This window comes from Fusarium musae, chromosome 2, assembly GCF_019915245.1.
Source record: "Fusarium musae strain F31 chromosome 2, whole genome shotgun sequence".
Classification (NCBI taxonomy): domain Eukaryota; kingdom Fungi; phylum Ascomycota; class Sordariomycetes; order Hypocreales; family Nectriaceae; genus Fusarium; species Fusarium musae.
Window position 1 is genome coordinate 4,493,411 of NC_058388.1, and position 16,114 is coordinate 4,509,524.

General features: G+C 48.6%; 5 protein-coding genes across 5 annotated transcripts; 4 read left to right on the top strand and 1 right to left on the bottom strand.

Moving 5' to 3' along the window:
• Positions 1-3,749: 3,749 nt before the first annotated feature.
• Positions 3,750-4,870, top strand: J7337_003287 (uncharacterized protein; the record flags this gene model as incomplete). Its single annotated transcript, XM_044821003.1, has 2 exons — positions 3,750-3,774; positions 3,819-4,870. The coding sequence occupies 2 exons, from the start codon at positions 3,750-3,752 to the stop codon at positions 4,868-4,870; spliced, it is 1,077 nt and encodes a 358-aa protein (XP_044685303.1).
• Positions 4,871-5,601: 731 nt separating this feature from the next.
• On the top strand, positions 5,602-7,621 carry J7337_003288 (uncharacterized protein; the record flags this gene model as incomplete). Its single annotated transcript, XM_044821004.1, has 4 exons — positions 5,602-5,667; positions 5,758-5,814; positions 5,839-7,310; positions 7,363-7,621. The coding sequence occupies 4 exons, from the start codon at positions 5,602-5,604 to the stop codon at positions 7,619-7,621; spliced, it is 1,854 nt and encodes a 617-aa protein (XP_044685304.1).
• Positions 7,622-7,840: 219 nt separating this feature from the next.
• On the top strand, positions 7,841-8,515 carry J7337_003289 (uncharacterized protein; the record flags this gene model as incomplete). Its single annotated transcript, XM_044821005.1, has 1 exon — positions 7,841-8,515. The coding sequence occupies one exon, from the start codon at positions 7,841-7,843 to the stop codon at positions 8,513-8,515; it is 675 nt and encodes a 224-aa protein (XP_044685305.1).
• A 66-nt stretch (positions 8,516-8,581) lies between these two features.
• Positions 8,582-11,270, bottom strand: J7337_003290 (uncharacterized protein; the record flags this gene model as incomplete). Its single annotated transcript, XM_044821006.1, has 2 exons — positions 8,582-9,105; positions 9,155-11,270. The coding sequence occupies 2 exons, from the start codon at positions 11,268-11,270 to the stop codon at positions 8,582-8,584; spliced, it is 2,640 nt and encodes an 879-aa protein (XP_044685306.1).
• Positions 11,271-13,574: 2,304 nt separating this feature from the next.
• On the top strand, positions 13,575-14,499 carry J7337_003291 (uncharacterized protein; the record flags this gene model as incomplete). Its single annotated transcript, XM_044821007.1, has 2 exons — positions 13,575-14,114; positions 14,164-14,499. 2 exons carry the CDS (start codon positions 13,575-13,577, stop codon positions 14,497-14,499), a joined length of 876 nt encoding a protein of 291 aa, XP_044685307.1.
• Between the last annotated feature and the right edge of the window lie 1,615 nt (positions 14,500-16,114).

The window sequence follows — 16,114 nt, forward strand, 5'->3', positions numbered from 1 at the left end:
AGTGGCAAAATAGACCCAGAATAGACCATGACCAGGAGAATAACTATCAGACATACTGAAGAGGCTCGAGACCCATGCCAAGGGCACGAAAACAAGCGCCAAGAAAGTCAAGCGCTTTGTGTTTATAGCCTCTAATATCGAACGTCGGGAGTCAAGCAACTGAATGAGTGACGTCGCCACCATAACCATCTGCTCAAGCGATTGACTATAGTCGTGGAGTTGGTCGCGAAGGTAGTTAATGTCGTTAAGGACGCCATCCCAAACTGCAGCATCGTCGCTGGGGAGTATATGAGAGCTTATGACATCTCTTAGGATGCTGAGTTTCCGGTGACTGCTCCTGCTACGCCTTTTCCAGCGTTGAAGATCTAGCAAGACTTCATCATGCATACCACCTGCTTTGAGTTGATGTGAGTACTGATACTGCTTAGAGCATCGACTTATCAGGTAGTTGTAGATGTTCCACTCCGATAAGGTAATATAGATAGGGTAGTAGCCAATACTTAGTACGCTCAAAGAAGTCAAGTTTAATCCTGGCGGTGGACAAGCCTGAAGGTAGTGTACGATGCTTTCCATCATGGATGCCTTATTCCAGTGATCTCCTGAAGGAGACTTTTTGAAGGCGTAATAGGGCTCTGGTGCTTGGAAATCTTCGAAACCACCGTTCGAAACACTGGCTTGGTATGTTGATATGAGTTCTGCACCAACCCGGTGAACAACAGTCGTGACAGGAGGGTCAACGAGAAATAGGCCTATCATGGTTAAGCAATTGAAGCTGCTTTTAAACAAAATGCTTACAAATATTCATGTCTCCAATTTTCCTGATGATGAAAGAACAGCACGTTTGCACTAAGGCCAGCCGTCTACCGGGAAGAGTGACCAGCCGACGGACATGACGCGGAACATTTGAGCTTGTTTTCAGATCATATGGTGCTTTTCTCAGCTCATCATCCGTTCCTCCAAGGGCAATGACCTTCTGGCAGTGAAGATGGATATGGTCCCTTGTTGCTATAGACGAGGGAAGGGTTGCTAGTGACGGGGGCGGTGACGTCTTCTCTGAACTCGCGAAGGCAGCATGGATATAGTCTGCAAAGAACAAAGGATCGATGTTCAGCTTCTCTCCAAGAAGTATTATGAGACCAGGCGAAATATTCTCAACAAACATAAATCGCGTTGAAATGGATGGTTTAGGCTTTAGAAGCTGAGGAATCTCATTGTCCGGCACGTCAACGCGTTTTGGTTGCAATGATTGATCGGTGTAGTCAAGATACGAAACCTTGGTTTCACTAACACACTCCTGTTGAAGGTAGTTTGAAAGACGGGAAACGCATGGGTTCGCTCGAGCACGATAATCGACAAAGTTTCGGTATGATGGTGTAATCATGGTGAGCGGTATGCTAGGGTGATTTGACAACAGACAATGAAAGGGACGTGGCTGATTTTATGTGATATGACTAGGCCTGCAAAATCACAAATTTCCAAACATTTTCACACAGCCTCACAATTCACTAAAGTAGGCTGAGCCATTGCATGCGGTTTTACTGTTGGTGTCTGCACTTCCAAGCGGGGTAACGCAGATCAACAACACTGCACGCCTCATTTTTCAACCTGGAGCCAATGAGTGCAGCCTCACGGAGCCCGAGGGAAGACTTTTCTTATCATGGTGCTTTATCCCCTCGAAAAAATACCTGCAATTGTCTGAGAGTGGCATAGTTATATTTATACACCAAAGTGAACATAGGGGGCCCATCTGCCATCTTCAGGTTCCTATTCAACACTCACGATATCCCTTCCATTCTCATCATTACAATCCTTCTTGTCTCCAACACCGTCACTGCTTTCATCTTTTGACACTGGGCCTCGTCTTATTGAAGAAATCTTGCCCTGTTTATGCTCTTTGATCCATTTGTCTCTCAGCCCCCTCGAAGCCCAATACAGTACCTAACTGACATACTCATTACTCAGCCCCAAAACCCCTCATACTCTCATACGTAGTCCTAACTACATCCACGCAGCACTGATCACTGACCTTCCACAGCGTACCAATGACATGTCAAAACCAGCAAAGTTGGTAGGCGCTGATCAGACGGATACTCTCGTCCACTAGGTTATATCGCTTCATCCGTCCCGTGCCATAGGCAGAGAGATACGTTAGAAACGGCGCCTGCTCACGAGGGTCCATTCGCTGTAGGTCTGGAAGGCGAAACACATCTTCTTGTCAATCTTCTAACGTAGATGACTGTTGGAGGGATCATTTTCATCGGTGTAGCCGTGGCCCGCGAAGTGAAACACAGTGCAGCCCAACAGACACTTAGACACTGTTTCTTTACATGGTCTGGCTTGAACGGTCCCCAAACCAGCTAATTCACAGAGTTCCTGTACAATGTCTATCTCCTTGTTCGCATATGGTAGCGACCCACCGTCTGGAGTGTGCTGCATCCCTACAAGCAAGGCTCGCGGTGCAACCTTGCTAGCGATGATGAAAGGTCTTTCTGGCGACCACGCATAATGGCCCTGATAGAAGAAGAATAGGTGGAGACTACTCTATCCAGTGCAGTCTCAGATGACTCTTTTCGATGAAATCCTACGGCATGTAGCGGGAAAAGAGTCAACAACGCTGTAGGAATCCACCAGACATGATGCCATTCACCCTCTTCAGGGGGTCGATAGTAACCAAGACCATCCAATACTGGCTGAGTGATATTATCCCACTACTATTCGAAAGAATTCGAGCTACCGAAGTCGCTCATACGAGCAAATTGGTAGAGATCGTTTATAGTGTTCGGAAGGGCCAAAGATCGCATTTGATGTTTCTGGTGCGTATGTGTTTATTGGTGTCCTTTACCTTTGTGGCCTGGGGGCTGAAGCCTCTTTTAAAACCCGAACCTTACCGCCGATGTTTCTGGTGAGTACATCGCACCGAGCACGACTGACATTGATGACGACGATTGGGCCATACTTGGCAGCCTCAAAAGCTTCTGCCTCTGTGAGAGCAGTCGAGAAATTCTCAAACCCAGGTAACCTTCGATCTCACCGATCAACTCCTCAAGCTCTGCCGCCAGGTCATAACGCTTATTTAGTCCAAAAGCATCGCTCTCAAAATGAAGTGCCCATATCGGATAAGGCAGGAGTGTTCGGCCCCTTCAACTCGTCGCGAAGGTGCGTGTAATCCCTGGCTTGTTTAGCCGACAGCTGACCCAGCTGCAAAGGACCTAAGAGCATCTCCTCACTATACTTAGCCAACATACCGCGCCCAAGCTCAAGAACCTGCAACGCCTCAAAGGCCGTCCTGTCCGCTTTTAAAGCTGCCGCTGCTGCACTGCACGTCATACCAGCTCTCGAGCCCACAGCATGTTGTCTACTTTACAAGAGTTGGTGAGGACTTGAGCGGCCTGCCTAGAGTTGAGCAAAGAGAGAAAGCCGAGGTGGAGGGGGAGATTTGTTGGAGCTGCCTGACACCTGCGAAACATGTTGCAGCAACTGATAAACGCTGTGCAATTGCGAGAAGACCTTGCTTCTTTTTTTTTTAGGTGTGTGACTGTTTTATCACCGACAATAACACCGGTAAACAGTGTCAGGACATAGCCCGAGTATCAGTATCGCTTCAGCACAACAATACTCTGCCCACCTCCACGCGTTCCTCAAGCAACTTTTCTCAACAACATCAACGTTTCTCATCATTGAACGCACTCACAAAAAAGAGCTACGGCACTCATCATCTTCATCGCCGGGTCCCTTCTCTCATCTTCGGCATGTCGGAGCCTTCAGTCGGGCCCGGTAAGTTATTGGCCATCGTTAATTTCTGCCGCTAACGAGTTCAGCCGAATACCAGGCCGGTAAGGCCATACAACTGCAGATACTCGAAGGCAGCAGCGGTTCTTTGGCCATGGGGGAAAGGAATGTCTCTGTGGTCGTTGAGCGAGTGATTACAGAGACTATGTCCCCCGTCATGCAAGTCCGATTCCACGATCGCCTCGCCATTCTTAAGGCCTACGATCGTCGCTGCGGGACAGGGCTTCGAGAATGCTATGACAAGCACATCCCATGGACCGCCCAAGTTGAAACCGCTTACCAGTCGTTTCTAAACTCTGGTGCCATGGGCCCGTTCCTCGAAGCGATGGATCACGATGAGGCCACGTCGGAATTTCCTCGTACGTCAGCTGAGATTCGGCAGGGGCCCGACGGAATCGCGAGATTTGAAGCGGCGCTCTGGAGGATCACTGATGGCCATTTCAGAACTGAGGCTGAGGTCTACGAGCGCTTGAAAGACCTTCAAGGTGTTTTGATTCCGGAGCTTTACGTGTTGGTGCGCGTCGTCCCTCCAGGAGCTACTTCAGCATCCCCAAAACAAGATTACCAAACTGTCTACGGCATCCTCCTCCAACACATCCCAGGTGTTAATCTTGATGACATCATTGAGGAGGAAACTCGACCTACAACACAGAAAGGCTGGACATCACTCATTCAGCAAGCCATTGACGCGACATATGAGATCAACAAGCGCGGTGTCATCCTATACGACAGCGCACCTCGTAATGTGATTGTGGAAGCTTCAACCTTTCAGCCTTTTATAGTTGACTTTGCCCAGTGCTTTTTCAAAGAAAAATTAATTCAGGAAGCTGTCGACTCTGGCGTTGCCGGACAAGGTTGGGATGGTGACGCCGAATTCTGCGAGACGGCCCAAAGGTTTGATAATTGCAGCGCAGTCGGGCTTTCCATGGTGAGAAGGCTGAGGAAGTCTTTTGGGTTTACGGTGGAGGTCAGATATCCCAAACCAGGGGAACTTCTCCGCGATATCAAGCGCCAGCCGAAGCCAGAGGGCAAGATGAACGAGCTACTCCAACAAGGCGAGAGCAGCACGAGCCGAGGATAAGATATCCCAAGATGGATGAACCGCTTCACGACATGGCAGTTGTACCAGCGAAGCAGCTCTAGTGTGGCCTGTCAGAGAAACTGACTGTACTGGGTCTGTGAGCGGGACGCGTGCGCGTTCTGTGTAGTTGGACAACAGCCAAGGGGTTTTCCGTTGGCAGGTTTATCTGGTAGGTAGTATCTTGTCAACTTGTCTCTCTACACAACTAATGAGGGGATTCAACAGTGCAGATAAGAAAAGGTAATAGGTACGGCCGACGGGAAGAAATGGGTAGATACGAGGGAGGGTTCGCTGCTCGCCCTGGCCGGAGGTTGTCGTTGGTATCTTGAGCTGGAAACGGTCAGGTGAAATCAATTACCAGTGTGGGGGACTATCAAGAACCTACTGATATACAATAAACCAGAAGAGTAAACATGGTAAAATAATCATAGGACGCTGTTGCCAGTGAGATGATGATTTATCTTTAAGAACAGAGAGCTGCCTGAAAATGTTAAGCTTATAGCTAAGAGCTTATTCCAGTAGAGAGAACCTAGTTAAGCTTATAGATTTTGGGGGTTAGCTCGCTACGCGTGCGCCTTGACCGCTTTGGGGCTAGTACTTTTAGCAACGCTCGGAACATGACGTGAGGGGCAACAGAGCAAGTCCCATTGACTGACCTTATCTCCTCGATCTTGTTCTCCTGTCTGTTAATGGCAAAACATTCATTACTGTAGCCATCCAGCAAATCCACCATGTCTTCCTCATCCAACCTTGATGCCGAAGCGCGACGACGACGTTACAAAATTGTTAGACAAAAGGTTAGTACCCCCCCACAATATTGCATGCCCGGTACTGACTTCTCACCAGACATGCGAGCCATGTCGTCAGGTAAATATGTGCTGCGATAGAAAAAAGCCAACATGTTTGAGCTGCGAATTGAACGGTCTCGAGTGCACTTGGGTTATGTATGTTACCCGAGTCAAGGACAGCTTATCGCGCCAGGCTTCACAGGAACCGTCCGTTTACATCAGTTTGACGCCGAAGAGATGCTTATCAGTGCTAGTAGGGATGTCAACGAGGAGTCTTCACACCCCGATGGGCACGTCGAGACAGATGAGGGAAGCTCCGAACGAGTTCTTTCACTCGAAGAACTGAGAACTAAATTCAAGGAATTCGCGAATGAAGAGAATAAGCGCCCCAGTCAAGAGGATGATGTGGAGATGGCTGGCACCCAAGATGAACGATTCAATTACGACACAGTGACTCAAATATATCCAATGGAGGGGTATTATCGTGGCACTCCCGACATGGAAGACGAAGATCCGAAGCCCCGAGAAGACGGCGAAGATCATGAGCACCCCAGATTGGCCAGATTGGTCAGTTTGCACGCTGGCCATCTTTATCCACCGTCAGTGTCTGGCCTACCGTCATGGTATCACCAGTATAACCAGGACGATATTATCAATACCTACTTCAATGGTTTCAACCCAGCCTACCCACTATTCACTGAACAAGACTATGAGTACTTTGACATGGAGTGCAGAAAGCCCAGAGAGAAGGGCGCTGTGTTAATTCAGGAGCACGCCATCTTTGTTATGCTGGCATTATCTCTGAGAAACGACCCCAAGAACCACTACGAAGGAGATGAAGAGCTATTCATCCGTCGGATATCCAGATACGTGGATAATGAGCATACCTTCAGGTTTTTAGAGGAAGTAGGACTCCAGGTCCTTCTGGGGGTAGCCTTGTATTTCATGACGACTCCGGATCTAGTACGAGCTGGATCTGTGCACGCTAGAGCTGTCAAATTGATCTACCGCCTAGGATTGAATAAATGGTCTGGGGACTTTGCTCAATTGTATACTGTTCGGCTTGTCTGGATAGCGTACATCATCGACAGAGACCTCTCACTCCTCACAGGCGAGCCATACCTGATGCAAGGGTATGATATTGCTTCTTCAGTCACGGAGCTTTCTTACAAAGAAGGGGGTACTCTACACAGCGAAGACAAATCCAAGCACTTTGAAATTCTTCGGTTCCGCACTGAACTAGCGACTATACAAGGCAAGATATTCGACCTGGTATACTCAGTTCGGGCTTCGGAACTCTCTTCCGATCAGCGAGAGACGGTGGCGGACCGTTTGGACGAGATGCTGGAAGAATGGGTTCAGTCATTTCCTGAAGCATACAGGGGAGATACACTCTCCGGTTTTGGTTATTTACAGCTGAGATTCTTCAAACAGCTGCGTGTAACGTATTATCACTGTATCTTCTCCATTCGACAAGCGACTCTACGCAATGAAAAATGGGTCGAGCGGTTATTAAAGTTTGGCGAGGCTCGCAATGGAGATGATACAGATACCCCATTGCTACCGTCGAACTGGTCAGGGTTGGTCACAGCTGCACAGAAGTGCTTGGATATAGTAAGCAAGGTGGACAGTCGCGACATGGCATTCCGATGGTAAGATGAGCTATACAATCGATTATACCGTTCAGTAACTAACAGTATCCAGGAGCTGTACTCACGCGACACAAGCAGCGATGGCGATACTGGCTGCGAACAACATAACACTCTCAGAGCATGATATTCATGATTCGACTGAGCAAGATCAGCTGAGACTTCATATTGCACATGGTGAAGTTAGCGACCGGTTGGACGACGACCCGACGGGGGCGATTGAGAAAGCATTCGACATCTGCGGTGAGCTTATCATTAAGGCACGTGACTCGGTGCGACATTTTAATGAGAGCAAAGGCATGGACGAGTCATGACACACTTGAACAAGATATATCCACAATTTTGAGATATGTAGAAATCCCCTTATGATGGTTTGCGCTTTTTTACTTTGTCAATGAGGATTTAGGTGAAGACATCACGTGATATGAAAACTCAGAATGTCGCGTGGACTCATCTCGTACGAGAACCAGATCTTGGATTATCTCACTCATCACAGCTCAAATATGAACTGCAACAAGTTATAGTGTCTCAAAATGGAGGAATTACCAATCAAGCCTTCGGGAATCTTCATGCAACATGACTTCATCACACCAGAGCATGAACAAGAGCTCATTCACATTTTCGAAAATGAGCTAGAATGGCCAAACCGAGGGGGACGACTCTCACTTCACTACGGATACACATTCAGCTACAAAACATTCGGCATCGATGAAGAAACACCCTTTAAGCCTTTTCCAGAATGGCTAGTACCTTTACTGCCAACTACTGAAGGCCGCCCACCAGATCAAGTCTGTCTTCAGCAATACGCACCAGGAACAGGAATACCGCCTCATGTTGACACCCACGGCCCCTTCGATCAGCTCTACTCACTATCCCTCGGTTCGCCACTTTTCATGCAATTTGCAAACAAAGAAACAGGAGAGAAGGTCGAGGTTGACTTGTTGCCGAGAAGCATGATGCAGATGAGCGGTGATTCACGATTACACTGGACTCATGGCATTAAATCTCGCAAGACAGATACTCTACCTGATGGGACAGTGCGATTACGGCAAATTCGATGGAGTCTTACATATCGCTGGCTTCGTGAGGGCGCAGAGTGTGAATGCGGGAACGAAAAGCTCTGCGATACGGCACAACGGCGAAAAGGAATAGAGAGGGAATATCGATGGAAACAATACGAAGAAGACGCCAAGGCACCACAGTCTTAGTTCATTATATTCATGAGCTATTAGTATATATAATCTGCAGTAGCAGAAACAGTAGAAGATAACCATCTAAGGCTTAGGGGAGAACCAAGTCTCCAGATCAATAGCCCAGTCAACAACACCACCGAAGTTCAAGCTCTTGGCCCAGTCCGTACGCTTTTGCTTCGTCGTAGGTCCCATATAAGCGACCCAATCAGTCATGCCCTTGCCCTTCGTTCCAAACGTCATGATATCAGAGTCCGAGTCCTTGTCGTACCACGTCTTGGCCGTGACGCCCTTCTTGCCCTGCTTGGCGTCGTACGCGATAAGGCGGATCTCCGCGTCGGAGAGGTATCCGGCCTCGCCGGTGCAGACGCCGGGCTCGGCCTCGGAGACGCTGAAGGAGCCGGTGAATTGACATGTTGGGCCGGTGCACTTGGGGTCCTTCATGCGGAAGCTGCGGCCGTAGCTGGAGATGCCGATGACGATCTTGGCGGGGTCGACGCCGGCTTTGGTGATCATTGCGAGGGAGTCGAGGGTCTCGGTCTTGTTGACGTGGGAGCGGAGACAGTTGCCGTTGGGGCAGCCGGAGCTGATGAACTTGTTGCCGTAATCTGTGAGATGTTAGTATATGTCACAAGTGAGAAAGGGAGGAAGACATACCCCATTGACCGTGAAGATCGTAGGTCATGTAGACCATGTAATCAACAAGAGGCGCAATCTTGGTAACAGGGAAAGGCTTAAGATACCAATACGCAGCAGGAAGAGCAACAGAGATAGTCTTGCCACTCTTTCCAATCTTGTTCCTCATAACCTGAAGGAACGCAACGTAGTTGGCAGTATCGGTAGAAGAACCGTCAGAGCCAGCGGAACCAGGATACTCCCAATCGAAATCAACGCCATCAAGCTTATGGTTGTTCAAAACAGTCATGATGTTGTAAGCAAACTTGTCACGGTTCGCAGGCTTGATTGCATCACGGTAAAGCTGGTATGTAGACGCATCAGTTGAGCCAGCCCAGCCACCGAAGGAGATGATCTTCTTGAAGCTACCCTTGACCTCCTTGAACTTGAGGAACTGCGCGCGAACATCAGGTTGGAGAAGAACGGAGAAATCGGACTTGAGACCGGCAAAGGCAAAGTGGATGTGAGTGTAAGGAGTGGTGACCTTGGAGAGGTCGGTGACGTCCATGTTCAAGCATGGTCGGCCGAGGTTGTAGCCCTGGAAGTAACCCACGTTGAGGAACTTGGCGGGCTTCTTGGTGTTGCCGACGATCTTGGTACCACAGTTTCCGATACAGCCGGGAGTGTTGGGCTGGCTTGTACCAGGAGCACCACCCTTGGCAGTGGTGTTGGTGCAGAACTCGGAAGTAATACCGCAGAAACCATAGCCGGAGCAGCAGGCGTTGAGAGGGCAGGGGTTCATGTTGGCGAGGTCCCAACCTGTCTTGGCACTAGAAGGCTTCTTAGATCCAGGCTTTTGAGGACCGCAGACAGCGCCGGCGATGGCCAGAGGCATAGGGTTCTTTCCCTTGCTGAGACAGATAGGCTGACCGAGCTGAAGACGGTTGCAACCCGCAAAGCCCCAAGTGTTCTTGTTAACATCCTCGATGAACTTCTGAGTAATACCAAAGTTCTGACCCAGAGAGTAGCACCCATCACCAGACTTGATCTTGTAAATGAAACATGTTCCATCCTTGCTGGGCTGGGGCGTCTTGTCGGGAAGAGTACCAGAAGAGCAGCAAACCCACTGCTTAGGAGCAAGCGTAGAGCAGAAGTTCTTGGCGGGATTGTACTTGTTGAAGTTGGCGGTAGTAACCTTGCACTTCTTGGCGAGAGAAGCGCAAGAATCGCCAGAGACTACTTGGATAGCTTTGCAGTCTGCGCGAGGGGCGAGAAGGGACTCGACGCCTGCGAAACGAGAGCGGAGCTCAACGTCACGAGCCTTGACGGTGGTGGTGGTCAAAACACCAAGGCTGATAGACTCCTTGGAAGCTTGAGCGATGCTAACACACTGACCGTGGGACCAAGTCCTCACAGCGTTCTGAACAGCTTCAAGACCGTTGACGTTATCAGCTGCGTAAAGACCGATGGTCGCAGTAGTCTTGTCATTAGTATTGCAGACCTGGAAGGCCTGAACACCCTTCTGAAGACGAGGAGCAGATTGACGAAGAATGTTGGCAGCACTGTCCTTTTGGACTTCACCGCCGACGTAGACACCAGCAATGGAAGAACCAGACTTGGCGAAGAGAATGGTGTTACCGCATGTAGCACCGTTATCAAGATACTCCGCCAAAAGACCAGCAGCAGCAGCGACGTTACCACCAGATCTCAAAACAGCCCTTCCATAAGCCGAGCTAGTCTTGACAGTAGCCTTCTCAGCACCGCAATTACTAGCCAGCGAAACAGAGCTCTCGGCCGCTCTAGCCTGGACCTTGGTACCCTCATCCCTCCTGGTCTGTGTAGAAGTCTCGGTAACGCAGGTATACAGCGTCGCGCTCTCGCTGTAATCGTTCTCAACATTGAGCGCAAACAGCATAGGTGCAGTACATCCCGCAAGTTCCTCCAGGCTGTGAAGCTGCGTCCAGTTGGCAGGGTCGTTGCCCGCGATGCTGCACGGCTGGGGACATCCTTCGGTGAGAGGGCTGGAGATGGGGTCCTCGGTCTTGATCTCGCCGACGGGGGGCACGGGGTTCACGTCGCCGGGGTTGGCATCGTCTTGGGCGGAAACAAAGAATGAAAGGAATGTGAGAAGGAAAAAGGTAAAGAGTGAATTAGCCATTGTGGGCGTGTAAGTAAACCTCGAACCAAAATCTGGTCGAGCAAAAAAAGAGTGACTGATGCGGGATGAAGGAGGAAAAGGGAGAGACAGAGAGGCTAAGCGTCATGTTTTTAACGATGGAGGCGCCATTATTGGGAAAAGAGGCGTAGTTCGTCGTTAGTGGAATGGACTGGCATGTGGACGGCGTACAATTTGGGATGAAGCACGTTGACTCGGTTGTGGATGGGTAGAGGGTCGAGCTAGTTCTAACCCCCTGGCTAAGGTAGTGCTAGTGCAGGAACATGGTGGTCTTTTTTTTTTTGCTGTAAGGCTGCTGACCCTTGCGTGAGACCCCGGACGATATGATCCTCAGAGCTATCAGTGTTTCCGATTGACAGAATGACATTTCACACTGATAGATTGGCGACAAACTACTTTTCCAGCAACTTTCTTACCTTCACTCATCTGTCTTCACATGAACAACTCTGTCAATCTCGTCTTCTCGCTTCCTCGCAATTTGTCACAGCTTCAAACCAACCAACAGCACTTTTCTGTTCCCCCTGCTTAAGTCCGGTGATTTCCTCTTTCGCCCAAGTAGCTGGGTCTAGATCTCAAAACAGGCTGTTATCGCTTAGCACCCCACCAAAAACACCCGTTAGCCTCTCCACTTAATCTCTCACTGTGTTCTTAACATTAATTCTGTCGGGGATAAGCGCTAAGGCAAGAAGGCCCTTTTGTCGCGCGATTTGTCACAGGGATTGGTGAGAATACCCCTGGTCTAGATTGAATACAGAAGTTGCCGGTCCCTGACGGAGAGCATTTGTACCCGAGTGCATATGCACGTTTTTTTTACGCGCCTGGGCTGATGGGTAATTTTAAATAGTGAGGCTTTTGTGATATTTCGTGGAGAAGAGAGCGCTTGGTTAGGAGAGTAAGCCACTGACGTTGTAATATCCATACGAGGACGGGAGGAAGCTCGTGACAGTTGAGTTGACACCTGTCGCTGGAGCAAGGACCCTGAGAGTTGACGATGACCCGTTTTTGGAGGCAGTGACTCAGTTCATTATCACGGCTAGATAGCTAACAGCCTAACCCCGTTGTGGAAGTTGATTCATCTCGGAGACTTGGCATTCTTCACGGCCCGAGGCTCCGTTGGTGTTTTGGCTCCAGCCTTAGGATTTTTTTCCATCAAGGTTGTAACGTTGTGTCGGCCGACAGACAAGAACCCCCAAATTAACCCCAATGCCACTTCGGTCTCAGCCAGCCATGGCATCTGGTCTCAGCATACCACGTGTAAAGATCTACAGGCTGGGGAATACAACGGCTTTGTGGTATAAAGATTTGCAGAATCAGTGAAGATCACCATTTGAAGCTGAAGTTTAGACTTTTTAGCACATGCTCCGTCGGTTGATCAGTGGAGTACTGCTGCCTTGTGAGGAAACGGTGAGGTTGGTGAGTTGTGGTTAGATTCATCCGAGAATGTTTATGTTTAATTTCCCGCCAATTTCCGCTACTCGTGAACTTAATTTTTCACGATGCTACCTGATCGTGTTCAGCTGAAAACATGCTTTCGGTTAGAGGTTACCCTGGATGGCGAACTTTAAACGCGAAAAATCGCCGACGACGACGGGACGCTTGGGCACGAGTACAGTGCCTGAATACCAGATTGTGAAGTTAATTAGATACAATTAAATGCTATCTGATCAACATCTGCGGAAGATTGTTTCTGACGTATCACCACAATAGCATTTCGCGATTATCGGGATCTTGCAAAATTGTTATCATTCTTATCTGATAAGCCGTGACGAGCAAGCGTTGGGGACCTCCAAGTCTTGGTCTCTTACTTCAAGTAGTGGTTTAACAATATTATACAATTATTTGGTTAGTATCGTGTCAATTTGATGTTATCGATTTTCGCAACCTGTAACACCAAGTGATATGTTGAAGAAATAATGATGTCATTCATGACATCTGTTCCCTGTCAATAACCCGTGCTCAACGTCACGTCACAGTGATACATGAATGGCTTCAACGGCGACGTCCTGTAAATATATAGGATGTGTCCTCATCTCGAATTGAGATTCCCATCCAAAGTTGCAAAAAATTCCAGGTTCTAGCTTTCATCTTATTTCGAACCACTACTCCAAACCTTAGCATCAACAGCACATCACCATGCAATCCATACTCCAGAAAACAACAGGCATCGGCCCTTAAGTCATCAAACCCGACAACCTCCAAGGCCGCGTCGCAATCGTAACAGGCGGCGCCCTCGGAATCGGCTACGAAGTATCCCGCGCCCTCGCCCACGCAGGCTGCAAAGTCATAATGATCAACCGCAAACAAGAACAAGGCGAAGAAGCCATCTCCACAATCCAGAATGAAAAGTCTGATGCAAAAGTTGACTGGAAAGAGTGCGACATGGGAAATCTAGCTCAAATCCGCAAAGTCTTTGGTGGTCTGCGAGAGTCACTTGATAGACTTGACTTTTTGGTTCTTTCGGCTGGTATCAACACGAATCAATTTGGGTTGGATTCCGATGGGATTGAGCGACATTTTGGGGTGAACTTTTTAGGGCATTTTTATGTGTGTAATCAGCTTTGGCCGCTTTTGAGAAAGACGGGGAAGATGGAGAATACGCCGCCGCCGAGAGTTGTGTTTGAGGCCAGTGAGATGCATCGTCTTGCACAGCTTTCGAATATTCAGTTCAGAAGCAAGGATGAGATCAATGATCCGAATCTTGACTCCACGGCTCGATACAACAGGACCAAGCTTGCGATGATCTTGTTTGCAAAGTATGGATTAGCTGGAAAGGTTATCCAAGAGAACAACGACAGGATCTACGCCCTGTCTGTTCATCCTGGAGCAGTAAGTTCATCCATCCCTCAATCAGAGCATGATACTAACATAATGGTAGGTTAATACCGCAATGCAGCAGCAGTGGAAAGACGCTTACCCCGGCCTGACAGGAAAACTTCTATCCTGGGCTATGCTAGCCATCGGACGTGACGTAGAGCAGGGATCGTACAGTGCACTCTGGGCGCTGACTTCACCCAAGATCGAAGAAGAGCATCTGAATGGGTATTACTTCTCTGACCCTGATCAAGAGGGCAAGGAAACGAGTCAGGCTTCAAACCCCGAGTTGGGAGCCAGCTTGTGGAGCTTAAGTGAGACGCTTATTGAGGGGGTGTTGGGCAGTGATGCTTTGCTTGACTGGAATGTGTCTACTGTCACCGGAAAGGATCTCAAGTAAAATTATAGCTTTCAAGGTGTGAAGGTGATAAGCCACCCTTGCTTATGTGTTGAAGTGTTGGAACCTGTTGCTTGGAAATCGAAAAGAAGAACTGTAATGAAACTTGTAAGACGAGTTGATATAAATCATAACATATAAAGTATAGATAGTCAGAATGTATTGACTGATATTATTATGTTAAGCTTTCTTCTTGTCTCTTCAATCATGGTGCCTCATAAATTCTAGGTGGGCTCCTCGGACGCTCTGGAGGAAAGATCACAGGCTCAGCAGGTAGCTCACTCTTCGGTCTGTCAGAATGAGGCTGGCCCTCATAATGTCCAGGAAGCTCTGCCGGCGCCGCATTATTTTTCCTTCTCGTCCGTCTTCTCCAAACCAACCATCCAATGCCCCCAAGAACCAGCAAACCTCCAATCGTGGCGCCGACTGCTACGCCGGCAATCTCACCACGAGATAATCCAGATTTAGGACTAGGCTCAGGTACAGAACTTGTCTCTCTGCTTGCGGACGAACCCGTCGTGGTCTCCTCGGCTTTCGGCGCGCTGACGTTTACATATTGGGACTTTGCTAGTGTCCCGCCATATTTGTTGTCCATCAACGTAAATCAATAAATACAATCCTCGTTGTTCTCGGTTGCGTTGGAAATATCATACTGAGCCTTCCAGTCACTAGAAGGAGATGTACCATTGTCTAGGCAGCTCAATCAGCAAAACAATAAACAGAAGGGATCGAGTCTAACTACCTATTAAAGGAGCGGTTGTGTTCTTTTGAGCGTCAATGAATTGCCAAATATAGAGGTCAACCTTTTTAATGTTGGTGTCCCATAGGATCGGGATCATTTCGCCATCCTCATAGTGGTTGTTCTTGGTCATGTCTTGGTCAACTGCTTGATCTGGGTCCTGCTCCGGGGGGCGTAGAAACTTGGAGAAGCATGATGCCCAACTTGTGAGTAAAGCGATTATTAGACCGAGTTTCACGAGGAAAGACATCTTATGAAGGATTACTTCGCCAGTTCGATTGAGCAAGATTTCCGTTATCGGAGCGCCTACTCTCCGGGTTCTGCTCAAGTTATGATCATACACTCAAATTTTCAAGGTGGACACATTTGAGAGGGGAATGAGGAGTGGATGCTATCGATATATGTATTCGATCATCCGGGCATCCGAGCCAACCTCGTCACAGATAACCAAATGAACCAGGACTGCGTGCCCAGTCTTTATGCAGTAGTAGTCCATAAGAAGCCTAGTTACGGCCAACGCTGCAAGTCGTCATGCTGGGGTTGTGAGCTCGTGATCCGGGGTTCGGTTCGCCGACGAGGGTCGACCAACATATCACCAAACATCTCCTAGGAAAAGGTATGGCGACGGAAAGAACTCCGACTGGCGACAGGCTTATAAAAGAATGGTATTTCGAATTTAAATTGATCTTTGAGCTATCTGTGAAAATGATGATCTGATCTCGGCTGCCCGTCAAAACGCTTCCTGATTTGCCTAGTTGCATAGAAGTGGGACAAAACACGACCAACAGCATAACAACCAACAGAGCGTTGCATCAGAAGAGTCAGTAGACCAAGCTCTAAAGTCTTTTGCACGGGAACATTGCCTGATTTGGGAGGTAG